Raw genomic sequence first — 19,614 nt, 5'->3', positions numbered from 1 at the left:
ATTTTATTGTTGATGATTAAATTGGGATGCAAAGAATCTGGTCCATCTCCATCCTTTTACCTGTGCCCAGCCTCCCATAATGAAGGGAATAAGATTAAATTATACATAAGAAAAAAAAAAAAAACCTTCAGATAGTGTTCAAATATTTCTACATAATTTTTCTGAGAAGTTTAAAAAATAATGAGATATGGTATAACTGAACTCTTAAGATTCTCCCAGACTTAAATTTCTGTGTTTGGTTGTTTATAAGTTAAAAAAAAATAACAGCACTTTGAAATGTGAATGCCATTTCTTTCTCTTTAGCATATATGATAACAAGCAGGAGAAATTAAGTGAAGACAAAGTAGAAGATATTTGGATACCTCGAGAGGACAAAAACAATCTTCCAAGAGACTCTGCTTCTGAATCAGAATACTCCACAGTAGAAGAGTGCTTTCAGAGTTTAAAAAGAAAAAATTCAAAGGCGTCCAAGTCCAGGACTCAAAAACCATTAAATTCGGACCCTGTTAATAGGCACAGTTATCCTCTAAGCTCAACGAGTGGAAATGCTGATTCAGCTGTCTCCTCGAGTGCCATCTCTCCCTATGCCTGTTTTTACGGATCTTCTGCTGCAAGAGTTAAGTCAGGGTGGCTAGACAAACTCTCTCCTCAAGGGTATGTGTCTATTCATTTGTTTTGGTTTATACCTAGCATATTTTGAATAATCCAGATTTATCTACTTATAACCCTGCCAGGTTTTTTCAGTTACTGCCCCTGCCCCACCCCTACTCATATTGTAGAGCCTTTCAGTGCAGTTGTGCAAGTGGTTTTATTTAGACATGAGAGTTGGGGGATATGTGCAGTGCAGCACTGCATTACTTTCTGAAAAGCAAAGTAAAATAGAAAGTTATGAGCTCACATCTAGATTTCTTAATGTGAGCTTCCAACTTCACACCAAAATGTACTGTCCTGTGTCTCCCTTTGTAGCAAAGAAAAACAACACAGACTGAGTTAGCATTACTCAGCCCACACTGTTTGGATTTTGCTCATATCATAACAGTGTTCTGTTTGAGAATACAAAGCTTATTGTGGATAGGGAAAAGTATATCATTGTTAGATTTAGCTCTTCACTGTTACTGATATATTCTGATATTTCATTGTTGCTCAGAAATTCAAAGTCTTTTGAATGTTATACTTTTAAAACAGATTTATCATTTCAAATGTTTACAAAGAAACTTCTGTTCCTTAATACCTCACAGTGCTGAGAAATCTTGGGAGAGGGATTATATTTAATTAGAATTGTTTTATGGCATCTTGATTGTGGGATTTCTCATGAATTATTAGTTTAGGATTGAACCTCTTATGTTGAAATAGCTGATGTGGTAAGTTTGCACAGTATTGGCTTTCTCTGCTATTCACCTGAAAATGTACTTCATTTCTGTTGGACTTAGTTTGATCTAAAATAGTTCTACTAACATATAAAAAAATGTTAGAAGCAGCTGTTGATAACTAGTAGGAGCAGGATTTATATATCTTAAAATCAGAAAAAAAAACACAATCTTTATGGTTAGTAATAATATGGTTAATACTTTGTACAATTGCATCCTTTTAAAAAATAACATTTGAATACATTGTACTGGTGTAATTCTTAGAATCAGTTATTATGTACCACTTCTTTCTGATCACATTATGATGATGAAGTAGTCTTGTGTGTGTATTTTCTACTTTTATTAGTTATCAATATAATTGGTAAATGCACATTTAAACGTCAAAAGCATTAGTCAGTTCTAGGGCATACACTGTTTTTAAAACAGTGAGCTTGAACATTGTCAGATCCTCCATTTCTGGATAATTTAAGTGTTGGGAAGATCCTGGTGCTGACGAGGGTATCCAGGGAAGAATCAGCACACTGATTGGCCTGGGCTAAATAATAGCATAAATAGCTCCAGGTACATTGTGAAAGTTTGAAAATATTTGGCCACTTCTGGGATGAATTAGAACATTTTCCTTTTTATCAGTACTTTGATTTTCTATGCCTTCTATTCTGAACCTGCCTAAGGTTAGATGCTCTAAGTTTTTTTTTTTTTTTTTTTTTAATTTATTTATGTGTTTCCATTTTATGGGAAATAATTGAGTTTTCTTGCTTAAAAGTATTCTCCTGGATACTGGTGTGAATGCAAATAGGAAAGTAAATGAAGAAAAAAAAATTTTCACCAAGAACTTTAAAAGCTCTTGTACATGATTATATTGCTGTGACTTGAAAGAAGTACATGCAGTTTGGCTCCAAGCATGTATTTATTAGGTTCTAAGTAGAATCCAAAATTTGCCCTTTTAAAATTGTCTCAGTGGGCCATTTTGAGGGTATTTAAGGTCCTCCTTAAAGGGATGATTACCCATTCCTTAGTAGCAGTTTCTGAGTTTTGTTTAACTCATGACTATGTAATTCTTCACTGCTGGTGACACTGATTGAGATGGCATTCTGAATTGTATAGAGGAGGTGCCACAAGCTTTCCTATAAAGGTCCAAATAGTAAATATTTTAAGCCTTATAACCATAATGTTCTTTGTTGAAACTACTTTAATTGTAGCCTGAAATCAGATATTGATAACACATAAACCAGTAAATAAGGCAGTATTTCAATAACACTTTATTTATTAACATACATGGTAGACAAAATTTGGCTCATGGCCCATAAAAGCATAAGCCAGATTATATGTTTGTCTAAAATCTCATACGATAACCACTATATTTATCTTTCTTGGGATCCAAATAGAAAAATTTAACCTGATGGATCTCAAGATAGGAGATTCCCTTTTTTTTTTTTTTTTCCTATTAAGTATAGAAGTAAGGAAGCAGGAGTTTTCCTTGGGGTCCTCTGTGCTTGCTCTTCTTTCTAGCTAAAATGCTGTTACCCCAGAGAGCATCATGGCTTGGACCTCAATGCTCTCAAATTCTTGCGTAATGTCTCCTTTGTACTTAAGCAGAAAAGAAGAAGAAGAAGAAAAAAACCCCTCAGCATTATTATAACTCTCCCTTTCCCCCACTGCTTTTTGATTACAATGTTCTTCTGTAGGGCTCATATGCTAGAAGATTTATTTATTTCATATAAGCTCCATAGGGACAGTCATGTACATTACTTTTGTTTACAACTCTATCCTTAGCAGAAAATTACCTAGCACTAGGTAGATGCTTAGTGTTTTTTGTTGAATGAATCATTGAAAAACTTTATAAGATATTCTTTTAATTTTCTAAAATATGTTTTTATTTTCTAATATAAACTGCTACATTCAACACTGTTAAGGGAATCTTTAGGTACCCGTAAGAGCAGTAGTAGGCATCAACACAGCAGGGAACTCTTGGTGTTTTTTTTTTTTTAATAATTATGTTTCTCCCTCAAGGACATGTACATGACTAATCAAACTATAGTTTTTTTTTTTTTTTTAAAATAACCACACTCCAGTTTATACTTTTCTAAATAGTGATTGAAACTGTCTTCAGTCATGAGTGACATTAAACAAAATAATAAAATGCACAACCTGGACTTAACTTTTTACATGGCTGACTGTCTATTTGCTTTTGAAATGGAAGTGCCAGTTCTGAATTAATACTCAATATGTGATAACCGCCAACAATTTAGTTAAAAAATAATCGTATAATATCATGCAACAAAAGAAATACTGAAGTGCTTCCTGTTGAGTTTTATGAGAAATTATTTCAGTATTTGAATGACCTAATTACAGTACAGCTTGAGAGTATTGTTTTAAAAAAATTGTACGAAAGAAACTTGTTGAAGTTAGTTTTTTTTTTTTTTTTTTTTTTTTTTAACCAGTGTTTCAAACAGGTCAGAACAGATGAAAAACTTAATATATGATACTTGTTTTTAAGAATATCTCACTGGGTTTTGGTGCTTTACCTGCATCTTCCTGTAATTAATAATCTCAAGCTGTAATTAATAAACTCAAACCTTTCAGATCTGTATAGATGCACATATGCATGATGCTATATAATTTATTCTGGCATACTCAAATACCTAACTCAGGGGAGAAATGCCAAGTGTTGCTGTAAAGAAAAGAGAACAAGATTATATAGCACTTCTTCCAGGAGATGTGTAGATTGGAATCTCCAAGAATGTCTGCAGTAGGAAATCTTTTTACATTTTTACTGAGCAATTCAAATCTTCAGCCTTTAACGGTAGTATACTATGCAGTCCTGGAAGATTTTTACCAGATCATTTATTTATTTCTATAACTTTTCTTTCTTTCTAGAATATTCTGATACTTTGGTATTGAACATCCTGCCCTGAAATACAGATAATAATCTTGATTTTTCATTTCTGCTGGCTGGGATGTCTTTTCAGTTGCACCGCCTAACCTTTTTTTGTATTTTACTATCCTGTATTTAATATAAAAAGTACTTTCTTTTGACTATTCTTCTTATAGCCTACTATTATCATTTCATGGATATGATATATTCTCTCCTTCTCTGAGGGTATTAGTACTTTTTTTGAATTTTTTTTTTCCCTGTAGAGTCAGCTACCTTCAATTTTTCTGGAAGGATTTCTTTCCCTGTCTTACGTTAGAGACATTTCCCTCCAATCTTTGGTTAATCTTGGGGTGTTCAGTAATAATAAAGTAGAATAATTATAACAATGTACTGTAATAAAAGTTATTTGAAACTTATCAATTGCTTATTTCTGGAATTTTTGATTTAATGTGTTTGAATCATGATTGACTACAGATAACCAAGTATGTGGAAAGCAAAAGCAAGGATAAGTGAGGACTACTGTATTTATTACCTCTATTTCCTGAGATCCTGTGGTTTTCCTCTTAATTTGTCTGCATTTTGGCTTAGCAGTTAGCTCTTTGAAGTTTTCCAAGTCAGTGCGTATTTTTCGTCTGCTTTCCTTCTAAATGGTGTTACAGTCTTCTCTGGTCAATGTTGATTTGAAGGTGTTTTAAGATATTTATTTTTTTAATCCTTTGATGCCTTTTAGAGAGGTTTGGGGAAGAGTAGAAGTAAATTGAAGTTTTAATTGATCATCTTAAGTGGAAGCTGGTTCATGTGGGATTTTTTAGAGGATGACTCCATAAAATAAGGGCATGTCAATCTTTTAACATAGATTTTCACATAGTATATCAAATAAGCACTAAGTTCTCTGTACATATTTAAAAAGTTCAATGTGGCACATTAAATTCAGGCTTCTAATGGAATTCTGTCCCTTGCGACAATATAGATGGACTCAGAGGATACTATGTTAAGTGAAATAAGCCAGGCACAGAAAGACAAACATTGCATGATTTTTCTCATATGTGGAATCTAAATAGTTGATTTTATAGATATTGATAGTAGAATACAAGTTACCAATGGCTGGAGAGTGGGCATATGATCAAGGGGCACAGTGTTACAGTTAAATAGGAGGAATAAGCTATGGTGTTCTATGACCCAGAGGGGTGAAGATAATTGATAATAATATATATTTCAAAATAGAAGAGTGGAATTTGAATGCATTCAGTATAAAGAAATCTTATGTCTAAGGGATGGATATGCTCATTGCCCTGAGCTGATACATGAATCAGAACATCATGTTGTAGCTCATAAATGTGTACAAATAGTATGTTCAATCAAAAATAAAATTTAAAAATATAAAAGTTAATAAAATTTAGGGTTTATAACTGACTTCCAAAAGTCCTTTTATCCCTGGGAATTTTATGTTAAATGCTTTCCTCTACTGACTTAAAGGATTAGGTCTGCAGAGATGGAAGCTAGAATTGAATACAATATTCCTTTTGTGTTTGTTTTATTCCCCAAATCGTTTTATTCATATACCCTTGGAAGCTATTACTTTGTGTTGCTTAATAGTGAAGAAATGCTATTAGAATAGAAAAGTGCGGATATTTAGAGATATTGGAGTGTTTTCTTGCCTCTCTATAAAATACTTAATCACTCATACTGCATAATTTAAAACCCTTATACTTAAAAGGGTAACTAAGTATCTTTTAAGTGTCTACTTAAAAGAGTAGATAAAATAAATAAAATAATTTAAAATAAGTAATTAGGTAAGCAAAAATCTGTACTGCAGAGATTGAATAGTAGTTCTAAAAAATGTTGGGTCTTGTTAGGGTCAGAAGAGAGAGAATAAGGAAGTTAGAAAATATGCTGTAGTTCTTCAAGGTTATATTAAAAAAGCAGATGAATTTGGAGTGATATGTTCTTATCTCTTTTTTTCTTTAGATTATTTAGAATAAGATTGTGCAGTATATTTGTGATGACTTAGATACCATGATTAATAAAGGCTATAAATTTGACCTTGCCATTGAGGTTCATTGCAGTTGTGGTATTTTTAGAGGTGACAATTTGGTAACCTCTGACAACTTAATATTCTTCAGCAAGCTGTTAGATTTGAAGGTATTTTTGTTAAGTTTAAATATGTAATTAAAAAAAAATCCTATTGGCATTTAGGTTTGAAATTAAACAGGAGTGCCTTTGTTTGAATACTTCATAAATTGAGATTTAAATTGGGTGTATTATACACTGTTGTTAAGAAAGAATTTTTAAGATACACATTTTGAGAAACAAAAACTGACACCAGGTGGTGAAGCTGTTTTTATGAAAGCAGTTGAAACTTTACACCACCTGCCCTACCAGAGCTCAAGGGAAGAGTTTATAGAAATCCGTTCAATAATACTGCACAAGCCTTATAAATTATTCTTAAAAAAGCTTCTTGAAGAAATGTTTCCCTTCAGAACTCTAAAAACAAAATAAGATAAAACCCAGGCTAATGTGCTTCCTGTCTTATTTTACCTTTTTTCCTGAAGGAATTCTGAAGCACTTTTCAAAATTGAGCTCACATATAAAATGTGTAGGGGTCAAATGTTATTACTATCTAAAGGGATGTTGGGGATACTTTGCCTTAAATGTATTGGAGTCTTTTTTTGTGTAGTGGTTAAGAGTCTTTGGGAAGAGACTGCCTGGATTTGACTCCCATCACTAGTTGTGTGAGGTGGGCAAATTATTTAACCAACCAGGGGCTCTGTGCCTTCCTGTGTAAAGTGGGGGAAATCTTATTACTTTTCTCCTATGACTGTTTGGAGGAATAAGTGAGTTAATATTTGTATGTGACTTGACACAGTGTCTGGAACTGTAAGTGCTCACTATTTTTATTACCAAGTGTAGTTTTTTATTGAGACTTTGAAACCTCTATAATAATGCATCATTATTTAAGATTTAGTTTGTATTGTGTGGCGTTGTCTTTATACTTTTTCGTTAAATAAAATTTAATGAAAAGGTATAATTTCAGAGAAAAGTTAAAATATTTGAACTATACCTCATAGTTTACTTATCAATCAGAGATAATTCCTATGGAATTGATTGACTAATAATGAGTAGACTTTCATAAATTCATGAATAGTTAACAGAAATAGTTAACAGAAATGTTGATTTTAAAAATTTAGACGTCATTATCCAAAGTACATGTATGAAGACATGAATTGATGTGAACATACTTTATATATAAACAGAGGTATGAAAATTGTTCTTTATGTATAATAATAATTGTGATGCAAAAAAATTTAGTGTTCACTAATAGTTTTTAAAATAAAAATTTTACTTTGGAATTTAGAAGCACAGAACTTCTCAAACTCTTCTTTTTATTACTTAGTTGAAGTTTTGGTTAATTTATAGGATTTACCAACATTAAATCCAAATTTCTATTTGCTAAAAAGGGGGATAATACTTTGAGAAAGGATGTAAGTATAAGCTCTTATCTTTAATCCACTAATTATTAGAATTCAGCATTGAAGTTCACTTGTAGAAAATAGCTGTTTAAAAGTTGACATATTTAATGAACAATACAGATTACTCAATGTTTACATAAATTACTTTTAGATAAATCTTAAATGGGTTATAGTGCATTTTAAAATAGGAAAGTACCAATGTATACAGTATGAATACTTGTAAATTTTTTCCCCAGATTTATGGAAATATGTTTGACAAAGATTGTGTATATTTGAAAAGTGTAGTGCAAAGATTTGATGCACATATTATACATGGTGAAATGATTACCACACACAAGACAATTAACATGTTTCCCAGAGTTATTCTTCCTTTTTTGGGTGAGACCACTTAAGGTCTATTTTCTTCTTCTTCTTTTTTGTTTTTTGGTACAAGGAATTAAACCCAAGGTGTTTTTTTTTTTTTTTTTTTTTTTTTTTTTTTTTTTTTTTTACCACTGAGCCACATCCCCAACCCTTTTTTCATGTTTTCTTTTGAGACAGAGTTTTACTAAATTATTAGGGGCTTGCTAAGTTGCTGAGGTTGGTCTCAAAACTTGGAATCTTCCTGCCTTAGCTTTCTGAGTTGCTGTGATTACAGGTGTGTGCCACCACAGCTGACTAAGAAGTATACTGTTAGTAGATTTCAAGTATAAGATGTATCATTATTTATAGTCATCATAATGTACATTAGATACTCAGAACTTATAATTGAAAATTTAAAATCTCTTCTCTGTAATAATGCATCATTATTTCAGATCAAGTTTGTGTTGTGTAATAGTAGGAACTTAGACTAAGGTGACAATGTCTTTATATATTATCATTTTTTAAAATAGTGAAAAAAATTAAGCCGTTAAATAAAATTTAAAGGAAAGGCATAACCTAGTTCAGAGAATACTCTTAAAACACTTAATGATGAGGAGTAATAGTATGTATTAACCAATATCACTATATTTATATTCTAAAATGTTGAACTTATAAAAACAGCAGAATAGTATCAGGGACTGAGGAATAGATGTATTGGGGAAAGATTGTTTAAATTTTTTTTTAAAGTCTAAAATGCATTTTAAAATTACTTCAAAACTAATGTCGAAATTCAAGCTTCCTATAGGTTCTCACTTTTTTCATTAATAACAAGATAGGTTTAGAAAATTTTTATTTTGTCATTAGAAAACCTTGATCTTTAGTATTTAGTAAAAAAACAAATGGCAAAGTGTTTTAGTACCCTTTTTCTCTATATTTACAAAGTGCGATTTTGAGTAAGCCTTTTTTCAATGAAAAATGTATTTATCATCTATTTTGTAATCATTATAATAAATATTAAGTATGTTTTATATGCCAGGAAGTATGGTAATCACAGATTTTACACAGATAAACAAAACAAATGGTTTCTGCACTCAATTCAAATTTTAATGGTAAGTGTCATTAAGTAAAGAAATGGAGAAGAAAAAAAAGGGGGCCTGAGCAACTGTGTTGGTCATGGATGATCATTTGGAGCAAATAACTTTTAAACTGAAAACTTGATGGTTAGAAGGTGCCTCCCATGTTCACAGTTGGAAGGGAATTTTGAGCAGAGAAAATGGTTTATGGGAAGTGCACCAGGCAAGAAAGGTCTAGACATAGAGGCCATGTGAGCAGATACCATCTACAGAGGAAGTGGCAGATTCTGATGGCTGACTGGATGAATGAATGCAGAAGTAACAGTTTGATGGTAGAATTGCAACATAGCGCCCCCAACTACAGAAGGGTGATTCTTACAACTATTTTCCATATGTTTCTCATTGCATTTCTAGGGGCTGGCATTTGTCTTATTTACCTATCCCATCACAGATTACTAGACATATTTAATAACTTGTACAAATATTGAGTTTAAAATGGATGGGCATGTCAAATAGTTACCTGGCAGTAACTATGGTTACTGGTACCTGGTTGGAACAGTGATTTAGGAGCTAAGACTCTTTTAGAAAACTGAAGTTTTCTTGGGCTTTTCTCAAAGAGCCAAACGTAGCTAGACAAAATGGTGCATGTTTATATTCCCAGCTACTCAGGAGGCTGAGCTGGGAGGATCGAGAGTTCAGGTCACCCTGTGCAATATACCAACATCTCATCTCAAAACATACAAACCAAAAGCAGTGTCAAGAGCCAAGGTAAAGTGCGTCCTTTACATTATAGTGCCTGAGAAGGAGATGCAGCTCATAAATAGTAGCGATTTTGACCCCAAAGCCCAATAAATACTGCGCTGTCTTCCTTTTTACTTTCCTCATTCTTCTGAGGTTAGATTCTTAGATGATGCCTCAGACCTCAAGCTCACACTGTGGATAGAAAGCTTTATGAGTCCAATTAAAAGACTGCTAAGTAAGACATGTTAAGTTTCTGAACTTCTTTGCTTGATACTTTTGCACATTTAATTTTATTCTGAGTTTTCAGAAGTTTCTCTGTCTTTCCTGAAATGTTGAAAGATGCTAATTATTTATGAGTGCTGGGTGTTTAGGTATTCTTTTCATATCATCCTGCCCATGTTTCTTAAAGGACTATGCTTTGATTGCATTCTTATTCATTCAGTATATTCTCCTGGAGTGCCATATTTATCTGTGTGTTAGTTGTTGATCATGGAGAAGAAAACATTCTTGAAGTGGATCCTTGCAAGGCATAAAGACGAGTGTTAAGACTGACATTAATCAAGTGAACTAATACATATGATCGAATTTGTGTTGAGAGCTAGAGGAAAGGTAGAAGGTGCTTTGAGAGAATAGCTTTGAGATCTGCTTTGGATTGAGTCACGAGGGAAGGCATTTCTGTGTGGATAGTTTAGGTGCAATTTAGAAACATAAAAAGTTAGCAAAGGGAAGGGGAAGGGTAATGAAAGATCCCAAGGTCTTATCTCCTCCACAGATTTTGACCATTTTGATGTTCAAATGAAAGATGATATATGCTACTGAGCTCTAACTTAACCACTGTTTGTAAGGTGGGTGGAGGCCCCAATCAAAATCTTGATTTTCCAAGTTACTGTTGGTATTGTATAGGAAGTTGTATAGTTACCTGCCTTTTAAGTATAGCAGAGAGAAACAAGAACTGAGTGCAGAGTGATTAATTATGCAATATATAATTGTGTGTTTGCTTAATATTCTTTACCTTTTAATTTTTAATGCTGGGAATTTGAAGAACCCTCGGGTTGCTAGCAGAAGTAAAACCCAGATGTCTGTAACACAGTTGGATGTTGCAATGTGACAAAAACACATGACAGGCCAAGAGAAGTTAAGCAGCAAGAAGATGAGGGAATAAGGTAGAAAGTGGGCTGGGTGGGCAGTGTGGTTGTCTGATGTTAAGTTCCTTATGTGTTCTTACTACTTCAAGGTTCAGTGCTTACATGTGAAACTCATCTGCACTGATGAATTAAGACGTTTTCTCCATTTCATCAGAGTTGGTCTAATTTGATCTGGAGTGGCACATGTCTGCTAACTAAGGAGACTTGCTGTGCTTCACTTGAGTAATGGACGTGTAGCAGGGACACAGCCGGAAGACAAACTTTCCAGATGCCCGGAAGTTCTCTTTCTATCTTTAAATCTTCTGAAAGCCACAGGAAATTATATCACCTTGTATGAAATGTGTTAGAAAAGAGCAAAAGGAGAGACAGTATATATGGTTGATGTTTACATATTCACTTAGAAATGACTTTTTTAAAAACAGGAAGTTAGTTTCCATATGGTGTCTGTGTTAAAAGCTGAAAGTATCTGTATGGTATTAGTCCAGACTAAAAGCCTGTAGAGAACAGGATATTCACAGCCTGTGGATTGTCTGACTTAAGGGAAAGGAAATAAGCAAAACAAAAGACAAACCTAAGCAGAAGTAGTTCTTTATACCCCTCATTTAAAGTAAGAAAAATGTGTTTTTTTAAACCTAAATAGGAAATGTTATTTATTATTTTGCCTTTGTTTTCTCACATCAAAAACCATTTTAAAATTGCATCTGCCTTTCATATGATCCTCTTTTGAAAAATACAGAAGTTTCACTGAATTTTGAGTGACTGTAAATGATTATTTTTTGACAGGGCTTTCCCTATCGTATTTAGTCAAAATATAATAATTTATGTAAATTCAGGTAAGAAGGCTTTGCTAGTTTTGCAAAATATTATTCATCCACCAAAGCAAAAATCAAGGCAAAATAAGTGTATAAGCTGTATGAGAGATGAAAGTTTTATGTATTACCTTCATTTAAAGATTATCTCCATTAATGGAAGTGGTTTTGATGATAATGTTTGTGACTACACTTGGTTTTGCACTTAACATTATCATTAAAAAAAAAAAAAGGTATGTCAGCTAATTAGAAAGTGTTGTTATACATTTGTTGATTCTATGTTCCATTGCCCGAACTGTACTATCATAGCCTATTTTTGTATACACTGCTTAACAGTAGAGATGGATTGCACTCAGCATAGCTACACTACAAATGTATTTAAAAATTCAAGTTCATGCTACTTAAATGTAAATAAAAATTTCATGTGTTTTACAGAAAACGCATGTTTCAGAAGAGATGGGTGAAATTTGATGGCCTTAGCATTTCTTACTACAATAATGAAAGGGTAAGTACATTTTACAGTTTTTTTCAAAGATTGTTTTATGCATACTGTTTGTCAGTAAACTAAGCAAGTGGTTTGATTTTTAAGAAATGGAGATGGAGTATCTACATGAAAAGATTTGTAATATGATAAAACACAATTCTATTCCATTCATATATAACTTTTTGTTGACATATAAAATTGAGATTTTTTTATTGATGTATTTAACAGTGATTTACAGAGTATCTTCTACAAACCATGGGAAATGCTATCAGCAGTGAAAAGGTGGGGAAGAAATCGCCTTTTTCCTAGACTGCACCAAGGAATGTTTACAAACCACTCTTTTAATTAGCAAATGGAAAGATAAGGAGCAGTTGCTTCATGCTGTGGGAGTGAGAGGGATTTACAGAAACTAGGGAGAAGGAGATTGATCTGCAGAGAGAATAGTGAGATGCTCAGATGGGAAAGTGTGGACCCTAGCACTGAAGGCATGGTTTTCCCTAATTTGAATATGCATGGGAGACTTATGGGAGAGGAAGCTGGGGTAGTTGTTTAAGGTAGAGTTCATTGAAAGTCTTGACTACTAGGTGAAATGGTTACAGTGTTTTCTTTTGGCAATTAAGTCTTAATGACATGGCAGAACTCTTGAGCATGTCTTCTTAGGTATGGGAATATCCTTAGGAGTTGTTGGGGTTTAGTGTCATTATATCTACATTTTTCCAAATGTTACCTATTTACATTTGTAAATGTATGCATTTATTCATACATATGTAGTTAAAATATTCTGGAGATGTATATATAATGTGGGTTGTACATCAGTGGATTCAATCATCTGTGGATCAACAATATTTTAAAAAATTGCATCTGTCCTCAACATGTATAGATTTTTAAAAAAATTCCCTTAATTATATAGTTTAACAACTCCTTAGTAGCAGTTATACTATATGAGGTATTATAAGTAACCTGGAGATGATTTAAAGTGAACTAAAGGATGTACATAAGTTACATGCAAATTCCATACCATTTTATTTAAGAAACTTAAGCATCTGCAGGGATTTCTGGAACAAGTACCCCTCAGATACTGAGAAACAAATATTATTAAATCTATTAGAGTACCCATGGTATTTCCCTTTTAGCATCTCTTTGTTTGGAAATTTCCTTAATAAAAAGTTTGGAGCTAATAAGCCATATTTTTAGTTCATTAAAATTAGATAATTTTTAATCTTAAATACATCCCTTCTCTTTAACATTTTATTTTTAAGACTTAGCCATATTCTCTTATTTATAGCTTCTGATCTGTCATTTTTTCCTCATGATTTGGTGATTTCCACTGCCCAGCATTGGTGATACTGGTGGCATGAATAGAGACTTCACATACTACTTCTTTAGTGCTGCAAGCAGATGAGTATATGTTTTTTAACACCAAGTGGCACATACTGAGATGTAGTGCACACTGCCTGATGTAATACTGACACTAAAGGAAGGTTTAGAGAAGCGTCAGTTTTTTGGCTTCACATTCAGTGATGCAGGTAGAGCATCAGCAGGTTCAGGAACACCTCTGGAGGTTTGCAAGATGGTTGGATTTTTTTTTTTTTTTTAAACTGGATGTCTGCTTTAGCTACTGTTTCTAGCTTAGTAGTACATTGGACAGTTGTCCCAATTTCTGTGCTATAGTGAGCACAGTGTAGATTCTACATCTGATGGAGTCTGACTTTTGGTTTTCTTTGGCACCTATGCCCTTACCTGGTTTACCCATGCACTTTTATGGTTTGATTGAAGGAAAACTCTTCAAGAATGAGACAGGCTTCCATGCTGTGAGGTATTCTTATTCTCATTTGAGAGAGAATTTCTAGGAACTGTGTGTAACTGGACAGTTTTCCCTCTCTGTTTGTCTTTTCAGAGTCAGCTGAAAGGAAGAGGGCTTGTCATATTTTTAGATACTGATGCAATAAAAATGATACAGTCTTCATTTGAAATTGAGATAAGTTTTTTAAATGGGTTACTGCAAATCTTTGAGCTTAATACTAATTTAAAAAAGAAATCAAGTTGTTGCTTGTTATGGCATTTCACCCATCTACTGTCCAGATGAAGGGTTTGTATTTGGCAAAATACAGAAACACTGGGGTGAGTGTTTCATGAAAGGAGGGACAGTTTGTGCTGTGCCCCTTCTGACAGAAGGCAAGTATAGGGGTGGCTTAGCTACTTTCCTGGCTTCACAAGTTTAGCTGCTATGTGAATAGACATTTGGGTCTTTTTAAGTCTGAATGTGCACTGGAGGAGCAAGTGGCTGGGTGCTGAGGAGAAAGCGTGCAGAGGTGCCTGTTTTCCTGGTTGTCTTTCACTTTCCTCAGTATTGCCCAATCAAGCCTCTGCAAGAACTTGTCCAGCAAAAGAAACAATAAGAGAGGTAAATAGGGAGCCTACACCCTGGGAATAAATCTTTACTCCTCACACTTCAGATAGAGCCCTAATATCCAGAGTATACAAAGAACTCAAAAAATTAGACAATAAGAGAACAAACAACCCAATCAACAAATGGGCCAAGGACCTGAACAGACACTTCTCAAAGGAGGACATACAGTCAATCAAGAAGTACATGAAAAAATGCTCACCATCTCTAGCTGTCAGAGAAATGCAAATCAAAACCACCCTAAGATACCATCTTACTCCAGTAAGATTGGCAGCCATTATGAAGTCAAACAACAACAAGTGCTGGCGAGGATGTGGGGAAAAGGGTACACTTGTACATTGCTGGTGGGACTGCAAATTGGTGCAGCCAATTTGGAAAGCAGTATGGAGATTTCTTGGAAAGCTGGGAATGGAGCCACCATTTGACCCAGCTATTCCCCTTCTTGGTCTATTCCCTAAAGACCTAAAAAGAGCATGCTACAGGGACACTGCTACATCGATGTTCATAGCAGCACAATTCACAATAGCAAGACTGTGGAACCAACCTAGATGCCCTTCAGTAGACGAATGGATAAAAAAAATGTGGCATTTATACACAATGGAGTATTACTCTGCATTAAAAAATGACAAAATCATAGAATCTGCAGGGAAATGGATGTCATTAGAGCAGATTTTGCTAAGTGAAGCTAGCCAATCCCTAAAAAACAAATGCCAAATGTCTTCTTTGATATAAGGAGAGTAACTAAGATCAGAGTAGGGACGAAGAGCAGGAGAAGAAGATTAACATTTAACAGGGATGAGAGGTGGGAGGGAAAGGGAGAGAGAAGGGAAATTGCATGGAAATGGAAGGAGACCCTCAGGGTTATACAGTGGAGGGGGTAGAGAGAGAGGAGGGGAGGGGAGGGGAGAGGTGGGGAGGGGGGATGGTGGAGGATGGGAAAGGCAGTGGAGCACAACAGACACTAGTATGGCAATATGTAAATCAATGGATGTGTAACTGATGTGATTCTGCAATCTGTGTATGGGGTGAAGGTGGGAGTTCATAACCCACTTGAATCAAAGTGTGGAATATGATATGTCAAGAAATTTGTAATGTTTGAACAACCAACAATAAAAAATTAAAAAAAAAAAAAAAAGAACTGTCCATTTATTTTATAAGGAGGCATCATCCCCGTGGCTGTCATATCTTATCCCTGCCAAGTACTCTCACTTACCTTCATTCTTACTGTGGCGAGGGCAGAATTACCCTGTGGTTGTTTCATTGTCTCAATGTGGTAGATAAATGACAAAGTTGACCTAGATAACTGTGTGTTACAGGCTCAAAGGATGCAATTTTTTTTCCTTAAAAAAAATTTTATACTCTGAAAAATGCAGGCATTTTGAGCCTGTTGTCCTTTGAGTACTTTTGTTTCTATGTTATCTTTTTCTTGTGATGTAACAAAAGAAACATAAAAACAACTCTACAGTGTTAAAAATTTAGAAGACTTATCTTGGGATTTCATAGTAGATTATAAATGAGCAGTTAGAGAAACTACAACTTCCTGAGGTTCATTGACATAGAATTTATCTTAAGCATGTTTTGATCACTTCTGGGAACTTTTCCCCTCCTATTTTTCCTATTACTCCATTGGAAGTGCATATATATATATATATATATATATATATATATATATATATATATATATATATTTAAAATTTTAATTGTACCTTTTTAAGTAAATAATATATCCTTTATTTATTTGTTTTTATGTGGTACTGAGGATTGAACCTAGGGCCTCACCTGTGCTAGGCAAGCGCTCTGCCACTGAGCTACAGCTCCACCCCCATTACCTATTCAAATTAATACCAATGTGTGAACATGTAGGTTTTTTTTTTTAAGGAATTATTTTTTTAATCTCTTTGAAGAGATCTGATAGAATCTCCTTTTTTATTGCTATTTCATTCTCTACATTGCTGCTTGATTTTTTTTTTACTGAAAAGTGGTTTAAAGGTAACATTAAACAGTTAATTTATTCCATTTGGGACATATGCCATAAACTACTTTAATTCCCTATGCAACCTAAAGTTTGGGAATAGATGATTGAAGGGGTAAATTGTAAAGTTTTAGGACATTTTAAGCCTCCCATGGTCTGGTATTGACCACTGCAAGTGGAACAGAGTAGCCCTTAAGCTCCATAAAGATGCTCAGTCCGTTCTTAACCTCTTTTGGTTTCTTGACAATGGAGAGACAATTTCCCCCTCTTCTCAGTTTTCAGAGCACTTGGGCTCATATTGCCATCTTAATCTACTTACATTTTGGGGGGTTTCCTTTGGGGAGCCAATCACGTTGTGCAATTATTTGTAGTGATCCTTCTCTATAAAGTCTGGCTACACTCGGGGGGAACTTCAACATGTCTTCTCCCCTGTTTTCTCCTCCACGTTCCCCTCTTCATAGATTCTCTGCTCTTCCATCTGACTCTCCCTAACTATTGCCATCCATCAAAATCTAGTGCAAACTTCACGACCCATCTTGCTCTCATCCTCTAGGAACCCTTTCTTTATTTTTTCTATCTGTTTGACTTTTTAACAGTAGTATGCAGGGGCATTCAGAAGGAAAAGAAGCTGAAAGCCAAGAGGCAAATGAGGAAAGTGTTGCAGTGAGCCAGGCTTTAATTTATCAGGCTGTAGACTAACATATAGGTTCAGTAGGACTGATAAAAAATGAATTTCACAAAATAATAAAGATGACCTGTCAGAGTTGGGTGTAATTGTGATTGATTGAACATAGGATTCGATCATTCAAAAATATTTCTATAGCTCTGACTACCAGAAAGCTGATAAGGAAAAGAGATAAATGACCCAAAGTCTATTTGGAGAAACCTTATTAATCAAAGGATCACATTTGATTACACCAAGTATAGGTGATCACTATTTAAATTATAGTGAATAATTACCAAAAAGTAAAAGCACAGGTTGCTGATCCCTTAAATCAGGGTTATCTGCCTGGGTAAGATGAGGGGCCTGAGAGAAAAGGCTGGTCAAAAAGGAATTCATTGGGGGAGGGTTTTTATACTGATGCATGAAGGAGGACAAGGGCATAGTCTGCAAGCATGGTGAAGAATATTCCTTTCAGAGCAGGCATTGTAGACACAGGTGCTGGTTTGGGGCAAAGATATGTGTCAGGTAAGCTCAGGAAGGCCACTGTGGCCAGAGTTCAGAGTTAGCAAGTGCTGGGATGCAAGCTGCCACTGGGTGTGGGGAAAGTCCAGGTGATGTGGGCGTACAAGATCAGCAGATGTCCAGACTGCTCCTATTTTGACTCACAGAGTAATTTTTAATGGGCAGCTGGGGAGTGGCGGTAAGTTTTTCAGTGCTGATGACTTTGGGTTTAAAATTTGAGGTACTTATAGGACAGGAACATACTTTTGATGACTCAAAATATGAGAGTGATGAAGCAGGGTGAAATGGATACATAAAGAAGGAAGAGGAGTGGACAGAGGGATGAGAGAGGTTCTTTCATATAAGGTTTGTGGGTCAATTAGAGAGAAGGGATTTTCCTTTCTAGAGAGAGAAGACTTACAAAAAAAAAAAAAAAAAGAATGAAAGAAGAAGAAAAAGGGAAAATGAGAAGAAATCAGTTATTTTGTAAGTGGTTATTTCCTGACACCCTTCTTCCTTTTCTATATGAGGCTGCCCATTGATCTTCTTGAATCACACTTTAAATATCATGTTCAGATTGGGCTGCATGAAAGGAGATAGGAAAAAAAAAGCCTATTTGGCATTGGTATTTAATAGGATATTAAAGAATGGATGGTCTTTAGTCGTCATTTTCACTTTCATCCTCCTATCTATCCAACCTACCTCAATATCCTTTCCCAGCATGTAATTCACTGAAACTGCTTTTGTCAAAGGCACAAATGACTTCCACACTGACAGACCCAATGGTTAAATTATTGTCTTTCTTTTCATTCAGAATATCTCATGCTGTATTTAGATCACAAAAAATACGAATAATTCAGTGATTATCTGTGTACATAATCATCACATTTAAAAAGCAAAATATTACCAATACTATTGAATGTATCCTGTTTCCCTCCCAAATGGCTTCTTTTTCTCCTACTCTTAAAGTAACTAACTATGATGATGAATTTAGCAGTTTTTTTTTTTTTTTGTAATTTCCATCTATTTCTTTACATTTTTATTATATAGATTACTCTAAAAGAATAAAGATTTATTTTGAGTACTTAAATAAAAATGGATGGGATTTTGATTGACACATATAGTCTGGGATGGGAGACTGGAGCAGAATCAATAAAGGAGAAGAAATTGTTAAAGAACTAGAAGAGACTGCCCTGACGGTATAGGGCAAATCCTCAGCTAGCAAAGAACAATCCTTCCAGTGGAACACCAGGTGGCTGACAGGTACCCCTTACCTATCTGCCATGTTTACAGTTGGGAGGAGTATGAGCTTGGTACTTACTTTCTGCATGAAATGGTTTAGTACATTCTTCTCATTAGTTATTTCAGATACTGGGGACATGCTCCAAACAGAGGTTTCCCCAGATAATGCTGTGAAGGAAAATGGAAGAAGGGATGTATCCAAACTCTTCTGATATTCAAGACCTTCCTCAGTGTGACCTTGATGTTTGATTTCAGCCTCATCTCTTTTGACTATGTTGCTTATTTAAGTTGCATTGCTATTTCATCTTATTTCTCCTTTTCATACTTTCATTTTTCAGTGTTTCTGATCAGAATGTTCTCCACCCACTTATCAATTTGGTTAACATTAAGATTTTTTTAGAGTCAACCTCAAATGTCACCATGTTTGTAAAAATACTGCTTGCACCTTTTTAAAAGCAGACTTGAGAATTTCCATCTTTGCACTTGTCTTTTACTTTGTTTTTTGTTTTAAACTTTCTCTTA

The 19,614-nt window shown here is 34.4% G+C and overlaps 1 protein-coding gene across 2 annotated transcripts in view; it reads left to right on the top strand.

Moving 5' to 3' along the window:
- The window catches only part of Arap2 (ArfGAP with RhoGAP domain, ankyrin repeat and PH domain 2), a 174,975-nt gene that overhangs the window by 23,175 nt on the left and 132,186 nt on the right, over positions 1-19,614 (top strand). For both annotated transcript variants that reach the window (XM_027938904.2, XM_027938896.2), the window contains exons 5-6: positions 304-654; positions 12,258-12,327. In XM_027938904.2, the coding sequence (XP_027794705.2) occupies positions 304-654; positions 12,258-12,327 (421 nt within the window). The remainder of the gene's footprint in view (positions 1-303; positions 655-12,257; positions 12,328-19,614) is intronic.

Source organism: Marmota flaviventris, chromosome 7 (assembly GCF_047511675.1).
Source record: "Marmota flaviventris isolate mMarFla1 chromosome 7, mMarFla1.hap1, whole genome shotgun sequence".
Classification (NCBI taxonomy): Eukaryota; Metazoa; Chordata; class Mammalia; order Rodentia; family Sciuridae; genus Marmota; species Marmota flaviventris.
The sequence above is the reverse complement of the archived record's forward strand: the minus strand, read 5'-3'. Positions and strand labels throughout refer to the sequence as shown.